The sequence below is a fragment of the Stylophora pistillata genome, chromosome 10 (genome assembly GCF_964205215.1).
Source record: "Stylophora pistillata chromosome 10, jaStyPist1.2, whole genome shotgun sequence".
In the NCBI taxonomy this organism is placed as follows: Eukaryota; Metazoa; Cnidaria; class Anthozoa; order Scleractinia; family Pocilloporidae; genus Stylophora; species Stylophora pistillata.
The window spans coordinates 6,093,424-6,106,063 of record NC_142528.1 but is presented as its reverse complement, the minus strand read 5'-3'; the positions used below and the strand labels follow the sequence as shown (position 1 = coordinate 6,106,063).

Genomic DNA, 12,640 nt, shown 5'->3' with positions numbered 1-12,640 from the left:
GGCGTTAAGTGGGATTCCTACTCATCAGTATCGAACGCTCTCTAGTTTCCTCTTGTACAGGTAACCACAGTTCTTACTCTGAGGAAGACCTTATTTATGAAAACGTAAAGAACAGAGCAAATTTTTCCGGTCGCGGAAGAGGAAGCGAAGATTCTGTTGAAGCTCTTGATGACTCGTTTCTTGATATTCGACGTAATTCTTTAGAGCTAAACCAGTCGTCGTGCACTAGCCTGTACAGAAATGGAAGATCAAGTTGATCAAGCAGTTGAGCGAATGCAAGCTTCAGTAAACTCACAAGGTATAGGTATCGGTGTAAAATCGTCGGTAACGTTTCCAGTTTTTAGGGGCGATGAGTCAGAGGGTGCTCATGAGTTCATTAGAAATTACAAGAGAGCTGGTTGACTAAATGGTTGGGACGACGATAATCTATAGCATTAGGGCTTCCCCTCTATTTGAAGGGTCACGCTAGCGCGTGGTTTAAAACTTTACCCACCGGCGGCTGACAAGATGTCTATGTTTGAAGAGTTATCTGAGCAATTAATTAGGCATTTTGCCTCCGGAGCTAGTGAGTGGTCTGTGAGACAGGCGCTAGGGCAACGACGGCAATTAGAGAAAGAATCAGTTGCGGATTATTCCTATAGCCTTCGAACACATTGTGCGAGAATAAATTTGCCTAGATCCGAGTGGACACACTATTTTGTACAAGGTCTTATTCCAGAAATCCGCGAATACGTTATTTTGCGACAACCCGAAAATTTGGAAGCGGCAAAGGAATCTGTATTGGCAGGGTCAAACAAACGCGCTGATTTTGATCCTAAGAAGGTGTCGCCGCAAATTCTAGAAGAGCTCTCAAGAGCAATTTATCCTAAGGAGAAGTCGATTAGTGCTGTAGGTCCCTCTGCAGGGTTCTTATATGAAGATTCACTCTGGATAATGAAACAATATTGTAGCAAAATATGTCTGTAACTAAAAAATTAAATGTTTTTTTATACATTTGATACTTCCATGAAACATGTCACAATACAGTTTTCCCACTGTATTTGTAGCTCCCAGTCATGTATTAAAGCAAGTTAAAAAAAATGTACTCCTGGGTCTTAACTTCTAAACTGTATAATTACGTACATTGTTCAGTACACAGTGTATTGTACAGTGTAGTATAGAAAATTAAGTCTGGCATGTCCTCACATCTGAAATATTGAGGCTAAGAGCCTATTAAGAACTGTTTTGACTAAGTTGTCAGTAGATGCCCCAAAACATAAGAACCTATTTTGCCAAACTTAAAAAAAAAACTAGGTTCTTACACGCGGGTTTTTACTGTACTAGACCCAGTGGTTATAATCAGCGTTCAAACAAGACTTTTCAGTAGAGGAGTTTCCGGTCTCGCTTTGGCGATGCCGTTTGCTATAATTGTGGTCGAAAAGAACATACTTACTACTTTTGTCACTCAAAACCTGGTCCCAGAAATTTTCGTCGAGGAGGTAGTAGACAAAATTTTTATCAGAATACAGATCAAGATGCTTTTAATTGGCAGCCTAACCAGCAGGAAAAACTCATCTAATTTTCCCACACTGGAGTCACTGCATCATAAGTCACTGACCATCGCACCACCTATTGAGATTAATCATTCAGTGATTGACAATTTTGACGAGTTGTTTCGACTTTATGATAGCCAGCTTAGTGGCGCTTTACAGCAGGCAGACAGTTTGATCGATCAGATGGAGGAGACTATTCAAACCACTTACATCGAGTATATTGCTTTCGTTGCACTTGGTCTATCAGTGGTCAATTTCATTGTCTTCTGTATTCTTTGCCGATGCATCTCCAGAATATCTGTGCAACATTCCACGCCAGCCAGTCCACCTACCTTGCCAACAGCCGTTGTAGATAGTCACCAATATAAAATCTGCACTCATTGTTCGAAGCACAAGACTAAGGACCAATCGTCCGAAAACAACAGCCTCCAAGAAAACTCGTACAGCACACGACCTCAAAGTGGAAAGGGAATACAAGTTATCCAAGACGAACTATTCAAGGAACTGAACTGAATTTCCGATAATAAATTACGTAATAACAATAACCTTAGTTAATTTTTCTACAATTCTGAACGACATCTCAGCTGCGTAATTAGCGTCATTTAGTGGTCTGTTTGCCTCATTTATAAGCGTATGTGACACCAGTTGTTCAGGGCGAGAAACACCAATTTTTTGCATTAATCTTCCTTTCTCATGGCAGACCACTAATTTCGTCAGTTTAGCGAGTTATTTTCGGGTTTCAGTCGATCGCTAGACTGGGAGTTAGATAACGTCCCCGAGTTTGTCCAAATTTGTCATTATTTCATGGTCCATGAATGGTTCTTGAGCGACGTCTTTCGCGTCACTTTTCCGCGCGACTACTGCAGTTTGGTCGCAGAAAACCAACTCTGCGAAGTGTTGTTCGCTCTAAGAACTTCCCGTTACCTTTTCCTGGCTTGTAACCTCACTATTCGCGCGTCACAAGATTTTGAAAATGGTCAGCCTCTAGTGTGGATGATTTTAAATTAACAGTCAATTGATGGTCGATTGAACGACTTAAGCATCAATTGACAGATATATGTCTATTTTTTTTTTTGAAAATCCTTGAAGTCATTTTTTATATGCGCTACTTGACCTTAGAGTGGTTAGTTATCGACTCAGTATATGTTCCAAACATAGCCTTTTCTTTCCGTCCGCATCGAGGACGATGCCCGATTTAGCCGGGGAGGAACGTTGTGAGTTGAATTGGAAGTTGTTGTTTTGAGACTTTTCCAGTCAAGCCTTTTGTTTTGTTAAGCTTTGCCTTTTGCGCCTACGTGTTGTTTTGATAGATTTATATTTTTTTGGCTCAGCTCGCGGATTTACTTGTTACCGTGTTAGACATTTAGACAGTTAGACAGCTTCACAGGTAATCATGTTTGCATTGGTAAAGCTGACCTTGAGTCCTACCCACACTCAAGTTCCTGTTTGCGTGCGCGATTACTGCGCGCAGCTGTTAGCGTCCAATTGGTTCCTTGGCACTCGACGAGTACTTCGGTTGAGGGCCAACCAGTTTCCCCCTTGTTTGTAAAATAAAAGGATACACTAAGGAAACTCTCACGGTCAGCTAACCCAAACATGTCTGACTGTTTTCCTACTTCAAACGAGGGTACCTCTCGCTAGAGTAGAAGGAAAAAGAGAGAGAAGAAAAGATCTGAAGCAGGGTGGTCGAAGCTGTAGAAGCTCTCGAGGAAAGAATAAAAAGAGAAGAGTCCAGAGTTTTGGTACCTCTCGTTAAACGATCATGCAAGCGAGTTGCTAACCTCACTACAATCAAAAGTGTTCATTTTAAAAGGAAAGTAATTTGCCTTGATGAAAGGAATTAATGTGACGCTATTCGAAAAGTTATGCACCTGTCTTCGTCTCGACAGCGTTGATACCGGGCATTTTTGTTCAGCAGCGAAGCCGTAGGATTTGCATCTTGCAGAAGCCTTTTGATATGCGCCTCTAGTTAAGGTAGGTCGTGGGTATCCAAACTTGTACTTGTGGCTGAGGACCGCAACAGTTGCGGGGTACCCTTAAGTACCAAAGTTTTCATTTATGTCGGTAGAATCTACGAAGTATAGACACCCGGACTGGGTTTTCGTGCACCATCTTTGATTCTATCATGAGTCTGGCTCACACTCTGAGCGAATCCGGTGCACCCCAGACCGGGCTCAGACCGTTTCAGACGTCGCTCAGTGATTCACAGTGAACTACAAATACTACTACTTGAACCACAGGCAGCCCAAGCTCACTACTAGCAAAACGGACGTGACTCTTACAGTGTTACGCAACGTTTTATGTTTTAAAAAGGTTTGTATGGGATGTTATCGGTTTGCCTTAAAAGAGAGAAAAAAAATGTCTTGTTTTGAAATAAAATGGACTTACATTATTGCCTTGTTGTTTTCTTTGTTGATTACCAGGCCATTTTGAAGCGTTTTCGGCGAGTTAGCGCTATTTTGGTGTTCCGACTCCTAAAAAACTGAAAAAATTGGAAAGCCGATCGATATGGAGATAAAAGCATCGCTAGTGAAAGATCTGTGGGAGGAATTGGGAATCGGGTGAATGGAAATGGAACTGCAACATCTCTGCTTTGATGTTCTGGTGGAATCGAGACTGGTGGTAATTTTTTGACGGAATTATTCGCTTCGGGCGACGGACACTTCTAAAAGGGGTTTCCGGCCTTGTCTCTTTTTTAGCAGTTGAACACCAAAATAGCGCTAACTCGCCGAAAATTAAACGCTTCAAAATGGCCTGAGACTGTGGTAATCAACAAAGAAAACAACAAGGCAATAAGGTAAGTCCATTTTATTTCAAAACAAGACATTTTTTTCTCTCTTTTAAAGCAAACCGATAACATCCCATACAAACCTTTATAAATATAAAACGTAGCGCAACGCTGTAAGAGTCACGTCCGTTTTTCCAGTAGTGAGCTTGGGCTGCCTGTGCTTGAACTAAAACTTAAAACATCGAATAACGTCACCAAGTGCTTGGGAGTAGAGATGAACAATGATCAAATTGTAGCATCAAAAATGATCCGATACTTGTCAAAATATGCGAATTATGCTAGCATTGCTACTTGGCAGAGATTATGCCAGTTTGTTCAAATTATGCCAAAAATTATGGCAGCATAATCTATAAAGGCCTATCTGAGCAGCAGTTATACGCCTCTGCTGATCTCGAATAGCCGCCAAACCTATGTCGCTCCACTTGTAACCACAGTATGAGATTGATGAGGATTTTGACAACTGAGATGTGCAAATTTATCGGTTTCGACGGTTTTTCATGCGGTTTTCGGTTTTGATTGAATTTTTGTGAGGTCTTGCGGTTTCTAATAGACCCCCATGCCCCCTCTTTGTTACTCTCAAGAGTTTGGGAATAATGGTAGTTTCGAATGCCGGAATTAAGAACAGGAACCGGAATACCCGGAATACCCGGAATACCCGGAATACCCGCAATGACCGAAAAATAATAAATTTTAAAAAGATAAAAGTGAATTGAAAAAATAAATGAGAATATTGATGATTAAAAAATCAATGGTAAATTGACAACTTAATTAAATAATTTAATACGAAATTTTTCTCTGAGGATCCCCCAAAAAAACACTTACCGGCACTGTTCATGGAGATACTCGTATTAGAATTGAAAAAAGTCTGCGTCAGGCCAGTAGCCCACACAGCCTAAGCGACGAAATATTTGTTCTCTCCCTTCCCCCTGGATAGGATGCTAATCCATCACATGGTTTCTCCCCGTTTTAAATTCGCCTCCACCCATTTACACACCTGTAGGATCATCTAGGGCACCATAACCATTAGGCCGCCACGCTTTTCCAGCCGGAACCATTGCAGAATATTAAACAAATGCAATATTTCCAATTAGTTTAATAGTTCAATTGTAAAAAGCTCCGAGCTATTACAAATTAATACTCTACCTTAAATAATTATTAACCACACATTGGGAGCTATCAAAGCAGCTACCATTAATTAAGACCAGCCGTTTACAATTAAAATTGAGAGATCGTCAGTTACTCGACACCTTTTCACGTTTATTATATATAACTTGAATATATACCTTTAATGTAAACCTTGTTTAGAGGAATCCATCAGTACAACGTTTATATTCAGAGGTATATAATTCAAGGTATATATAATAAACGCGAAAAGGTGTCGAGTAACTGACGATCTCTCAATTCTAACTGTAGACGGCTGGTCTTAATGGTAGCTGCTTTGATAGCTCCCAATGTGTGGTTAATGATTATTTAAGGTAGAGTATTAATTTGTAATAGCTCGGAGCTTTTCACAATTGAACTATTAAACTAATTGGAATGGTTCTTCTGTAATGGTTCCGGTTGGAAAAGCGTGGCGGCCTAATGGTCATGGTGCCCTAGACATCCTACAGGTGTGTAAATGGGTGGAGGCGAATTTAAAACGGGGAGTAACCATGTGATGGACTAGCATCCCATCCAGGGGGAAGGGAGAGTAGAAATATTTCGTCGCTTAGGCTGTATGGGCTACCGGCCTGACGCAGACTTTTTTCAATTCTAATACGTGTATCTCCAAGGACAGTGCCGGTAAGTGTTTTTTTTGAGGGATCCACAGAGAAAATTTTCGTATTAAATCATTTAAGTTGTGAATTTACCATTAATTCTTAATCATCTTTATTCTTTTTTATTAATTAATTTACTTTAATCTTTTAAAAATTTATTATCTTTCGGTCATTCCGGAAATTCCGGGTATTCCGGTTCCGGTTCCACATTCCGGCATTCAACCTTTTCCAAACTACCGGGAAAAATAGACGCGAGACACCTGTGGGAAGTTAGAGCGTTGACAAAGTTGGAAATTGAAAGGTCTCTACAAAGGTTTGCTTTCTTAAAATCGCGTCACTCGTCTGAAGCAAGAGAACAAATGAAAACCGATCAAAAATTAATTATACTGACGCTTTGGATATGCAAGGAATGGATATTAGGAGGCCTGGAACAACAGATTTCCTGTCTTCGGTCCAATACTAAACACATGATGACGATGCTCATTTTAGAATCTTCCTTTCTGCTAAACGAGCGAGGTCAAAAAACTTCCGAGCAGCCTTCTTGGATACTTTCAATCTCCTAGATCGATAGAGCAATTTTACCATCAAAGGACATCACGAGAAATGGACTTTTACGTAGATTACAGCTGTGAAAACAACACCGAAACCGGGAGATTCAAACTCACTGTGCCTGATCTCAGTACTACAAGTATCAGAGACGTAAAGATTGCTATACAAGAGGCAATTCAAGCCCCAGTGTGCGATCAAAAACTGTTTTACCAGGGACAGTTGCTAAGTGATGATCAAATGACCCTCGGTAGGTTGTATTTCAAGGAGGGAGAGAGTTTAAAATTGCAGTTTCTCGCTGTAGTAGACATAACTGGAATGCGGAAATTATTGTCTGCGATCAAGACCAGCGCTAAAGGAATTGTGGAAAAACTACACAGGCAGCTTCCAGACATTCTAATGACGAAGGATCCCAATGGTTCCGCAGTGAGTTTCAGCTTTTCCCAGGCTTTTGGAGATGTGAAACTAGGCGACACGTATCGAGCACTGCCAGAACTTAGCAGTCAGTACTTCGCTCCTTGGAAATGTTTGAAATCGAGGGCTAATAGACATTTCTTCGTTCAAGAAGGAGGATTTGACGCGTTCTTGGAAGTGTTCAAATATTCGTTGAACCTTTTCCTGTTTGCAGATTCTCAGGAAACTAGGTGAGTTCATTTTCAAATTGCTATTTTCGATAAGGAATATGACGCTTGGCACTGCCAAAAGTTTTGCTAAAAAGCATGATTTTGCATTTTGCGTGTTGATTATTCATGTAATGGTTGTGGAAGCGTGATGGCCTTATTAATTTTTGGTCAGAAGGCTAAGCTATGGGTTAGATCTCTGTTGCAAGACTTAGCTATGCTGGGCAAATTTCACCATTTTGACAGTCTTTCTTTATGCCCAGAACAAAGCACATGGATGATGAGCCATAACTCCTCTGTCTAAGGAGATGATTAAAAAGATGCACCAGAGAAAAATAGTAAGGGTTAGCGAGGGCACATGATGGGGATGGGGGAGGGGAGGCAGGGGTGAAGAGGAAAAGAGTGCATTGGGAAGGGGGGGGGGGGGACACACTCCCCATTTTTTCCTTTCCACACTGCCACCAACTTCACTTGCCTTTTTTTCCAATTGTCTATGGTGCTGAGGGCTATCTACAGTATCACCTGAGTGAGTCATGAAAAATTCTTTAAATGACCATAATGTGGCCATGTGATGTAGAAAATAGTTTTTATCAATGGATAATGATACTGGCTTCATGGTGGTGAGAAACAAGGGAGTGTCCCAGATCTTTAAGTGTGTTTGATGCATCAGGCATAATATGTACATTATAATTTATTGCAGTCATACCATTTCATATGTCAAAGCCAATGTGTTTAGAGTAAGATAGGTGGCAGTTTTGTTTTGAATTTAATTATTTTGTAAGATATTGTAGTTTGTTCTCTAGAATACCATCTTTATTTGATATATTGGCCTCTAGTGATGATCAAAGTCCAATGGACATTGTGATGTTGCAGACCATGAATCATTTAAAACGCCATTTTGATCAAGGACAGCTTCTTCTGGAGTACAGATGTCTTAGCTGTTTGTGGACCTTTACAGAGACATATGAAGATAAGAAGTTTGCTTTGTCCAAGGGTGTCTTTCCCTTATCAGTTGAAGCTCTCCTCATTCACCCAGATGCATTCAAAGAGGCTGGCTTCACTGACTTAGCCAGATTGATTGTTTTATTAAATCAGTCTGCAGTTGGCTGCTGTGCTGGGTGAGTTAGACCCTTTAACTCCCAGAAGTGATTAACATGTAACTTCTCCCTATAATATCCATACATTATCCAGCAAACAGGTAATGAGAATACTCAAACTTATCAGGTAGAAGTTGTTATCCCAGCTGATTTAACACCAAATTCTCGTTAGTGCCTAGAGAGGAGAATTAACAGTCAGATCTAAAAGGTTAACCAATTGACTAAAAAATGGGGATAGAAATTAATCTGACCTGATATAATAATATTATCATATACACTGACATCATCTTTTTGGTTCAAATTGTCAACAGAAGAATATTTTTGGTTAAGTAACAACAGACAGAGTGAGAATTTAATCATCCTCGTTACTGTCTCTTTCAGAAGATTTTGCAAATCCCACATTGATACAAACCTTGTGGTCATTGTATATTCAATTACAAAAATATTGTTTTGCATTTTGGTCAATGGCTACCAATATACATGATATTGCTATATGGTGTAATACAGGATTTCTGTCAATTGTATACTGGTACATTTGTATGCATAGTTTCATAAAATTTCAAGTTAGACTCAATTACTACACAAAACTTAATTTTTCTAAAAGATAATACAAAGTGAAGCAAATCTAACTTAAATTTATTTATTTAAGCAATAGGATGCATTTTTCCAGGCTCTATAGTGTGATAAAGCCAGGAGGGATGTTAGAAGAACAAGAGGAAAACTTGTAAATCATTCGCCTTTGGTTGGTGATTTATAATTTGATCCATTGAGATTCTGACTTAATTTGTTTTCATGTACTTTCTTTTTCTTAGATTTGTAGAGTATGATTCAAAACTCCAAGAACAAGCTGCCAAATCACCAGCAATGATCAGCAAATTACTCTTCATGATTGACAGAAGCCAGTCTGAGCCTGCAGAATATTCACTGTTTTCAAGTCAGGTTGCCTCCAACACACTGTTTTACTGCACATTCAATGTAAAATCTGCCCAATATTTAGTAAATCTTGGAGTAGTGGAAAAAATGCTAAATATTACAAAGAGGCTTTTGGATGATGAGGAAGGCAATTTCCCTTTAAGGTAACATTGGAAAATTTTGAGAAACCTCATTTTTAATCTGCAAATTCTCACTCTCATTCTTTTCATCCTTATTTGCAAACTTTTACTTTCATTATTATCATCCAGGAAGGTAGGATAAATAACAGCAAGCAAATCTTAAAATTCATGTTCATAAAGAAGTGCTAACAGAAGAATAAACATGATGGCACAAATCTTTCCCAATGCTAGTCCTTCTAGCTGCATGCTGATACCCTCATTAAAAACATCCCAACATTGTCCTGTATATCCCTTCTCAATTATTCTATCAAACTCCCCTATCTGAACAAGCTATCTATTGGCATAATTTATAATTAATATAAGCCTTTATTTACCATAATCACAAAAAATTATAACAAAAATTATGATAAAATGCTTGAAAATCGAAAAAAAAACCTGTTAAAATCTCTAATAAAAATGTAAGAAAAACTAGAGAATACACCCTATGATAACGATAATTCACTCGGATCATCCAAAATATTTACAAACAAATTAAGATAAAATCCTTAAAAATCGAAAAATACATGAAAATGTCGAGTAATGTTGAGCTATCTATTGGTATTGCAATAATCTTCATTCACATCCTTCTTTGTAATTCAGCTGTTATTTATCACTGCCAACCCCTTCACTATTCTCACTCATATCCTTACTCTTTGATCTCCTCTTTCTTCCTGTTTTCTTCCTCTTCCTACTCATTCTCCTTTTCCTCTTCCTTGTCATCACAATCAACAGCATCTGCAATTCCATAACTTCATTTTTCAGTTACACTGCTTTTGGTTTTGAAGAATGACCAAAAAGAATTATTTGGAATAGCAAATTACAGGGACCACGCAGAGGGAGGGGCTGGGGGGCTTTAGCCCCCCCACTTTTTTACAAATCGGAGTAAATCGGAAAAAAGTTTCCTTCACGCATTCTTCTTTAGCCCCCCCGCTCGAAAACTTGCTGCGCGGTCCCTGAATTGTTAGGTCATAGTGTGGGTCAGCACAAGGTTAGTTTCACATTCATTCTAATGCATTAGCTATATAATTATATATAGTTACATATATTATCGTTTATTATTAAAACCAGTTTGCAGTCAAATGACTGAATTACGTTAATATGTACAATACAATAAGATGAATATTAAATAATACAGTGGCTAATAATAAAACTGTCTCCAAATCTGTTAGTCTTGCACACGGATGCAGTAAAGGTGCGACCAGATCTAAGGTTGTACATCTGCTGGGAACGTATTGGGAGTAGATTGCTGAGTTTGTGGCTGCCATGCGCAATTTTACGTATGATGCACGATCCTCGCAGTAGAGAGCGCTATTTATGCAATAGCGAAAATCAGACCTGGAAAAAGTCAAGCCTGTACGGAATAGCGCACTCTACTGCGAGGATCGCGCATCATACGTATCTAATACCGCAGTTCAAAATATACGAACTTCATATATTTATTGTATATGCGCAATTTTATTGAATAGATCTTTACATAATGTGCGCCTCCTATCGTATAGGATTTTTAGGCCAGCTTTAGCTAGATCGTCATTATAATTACAACCTGGAAAGATTATGTGTAACGCACGATGCTGAATGCGTTCAATTTTATCCGAGAGGTACAATGGTAGATTGCCATGAAAGACCTGACATGCATATTCTAGGACTGATCTAAAAACGCTACTGTCTATTATAATTAACCTTTTTTTTCCCTCTTAAACAGGTACTACTGTTGTCTGTTCTTGGCAAGAATGCGCTCAGCTCCTCTGGTCATCTTGCCCACAAGTATTTGTTCAACCATAGATGAACTTATTGACACCTTTCTGGACAGGCATGTTCCCTGTGAGGTCACAAAATATGAAGGAGAATTGTCTTTTGTTTGGATGACAATAGTGCCATTAGTTCATTTGGCTTTTGCTGGAGGGAAGGAATATACACAAGGTGGTAAGGTAAATCACAGTTACCATGGTGATGGCCATCAAGGTAATAGCTCAAATTTGGATTCAACTCAAAGTAAAGAAAATCGTTTTTACGAGGGGCAGTCATCAAGCTCCGCCATTAATGACTTGGGTGTAGCTCTGAGTGCTGTGGAGATTAACGCCGATTACAAAAATCACCTTGAACCTAACAAAGATGAAAGAGATTCAAAATGTGAATTGCGTCAAGGCAAAAAAGCTTGTGCACAGTTAGAGGCTGAGGTGACTGAAGAAGCCAAAGTCACAATTATTGGGACAACTGTATATTTTCAGAAAATCAACCAAGTTAACATCAGCAGTCAAAAGGTCGAATGTCATTGTGCCACGGCCAAAACCCAATCCTTATCGACTGAAAAAAAAGATTGTGTGATGGAGAGAGAAAAAGACCAATTCATCTGGCCAGGATCCAAATCAACACAGAAACTAGGCATTTTTTCATTGGTGCACATGTTTTCAATTAAAGAGAACCGAGAGCTGGCGTTATCCGAGAATCTCCCGGTGTACTTGGTTTGTCTGTCGTGGCATCTACCATGTGAACTGAAGGAAAAATTGAAGCTCAGCATGGATAATTTGTACTTCGCCTCCTCACCCCCTTCTTTGAAAGTTGCAGCCAAATCTGTACTTGCTCTGATGAGAGGCTTCGACATGTTCTACCGACTTTGAACTGCACCCAACATATTAAATGCACTTTAAAAGTAGGAAAGTTTAAGGTGCATTACATTTCATTCTACCGTTCGCATGTCTGAAGGCGGGAAGTTTTTTACTCACTTATGTGACTTACCTAGACTTGGCTAAACTAAGTATGGCTCCTATTATTCTATTTATTAGAATCCGCTGCAAGTCGTAAAAGAGAAATTAGAACAAAAAAAATATATTAAAAAAATAAATAAATAAAATGTTGGTCGGTGACAGCCAAATGATAGGGAAACGCCGCGTTTCACTTGTCCGCTCATTTTTCTGAAGTCACATGGCAGTGTGACTCATTCCGTGACTAGTTACCAGCCCTTTTGTGCCGGTCAAAGGTAACGGTATGTCACTGGACTACTATTAGTATCGCTTTCAAATTATCGGAATTGTTTTTTTTTTTTTTTTTTGCGGACCCACACCCTTTTCTTTATCAAGCGCCCAGAGAACCGATGGAAGTAAGGCAAAGAAGACTTGAAATGAATAATAAAGTACCTTTAATTTGACCGAGTCAGACAACCAACAAGCTCCTTAATTTGGTGAAATTATAGGTATTTACTTCTTGAACCA

General features: G+C 39.2%; 1 protein-coding gene across 2 annotated transcripts; it reads left to right on the top strand.

Annotated features, from left to right (window-relative positions):
* The first annotated feature begins 6,317 nt into the window (after window positions 1-6,317).
* On the top strand, window positions 6,318-12,581 carry LOC111337897 (uncharacterized). 2 transcript variants are annotated; one of them, XM_022944283.2, is made up of 4 exons: window positions 6,318-7,267; window positions 8,080-8,361; window positions 9,153-9,416; window positions 11,134-12,581. In XM_022944283.2, the coding sequence occupies exons 1-4, from the start codon at window positions 6,681-6,683 to the stop codon at window positions 12,047-12,049; spliced, it is 2,049 nt and encodes a 682-aa protein (XP_022800018.1). In that variant the 5' UTR covers window positions 6,318-6,680; the 3' UTR covers window positions 12,050-12,581. The 2 variants fall into 2 exon arrangements, with proteins under 2 accessions (XP_022800018.1, XP_022800017.1); XM_022944282.2 differs by having other exon boundaries at window positions 8,047-8,361.
* Window positions 12,582-12,640: the final 59 nt, after the last annotated feature.

Bases quoted from the DNA above. Each gene is read 5' to 3' on its own strand.
- LOC111337897 (XM_022944282.2), top strand. From the start codon at position 6,681: ATGGACTTTTACGTAGATTACAGCTGTGAAAACAACACCGAAACCGGG. The intron at 7,268-8,046 runs GTGAGTTCATTT...TTTGTTCTCTAG, and splicing joins GCAGATTCTCAGGAAACTAG to AATACCATCTTTATTTGATA. The intron at 9,417-11,133 runs GTAACATTGGAA...CCTCTTAAACAG, and splicing joins GAAGGCAATTTCCCTTTAAG to GTACTACTGTTGTCTGTTCT.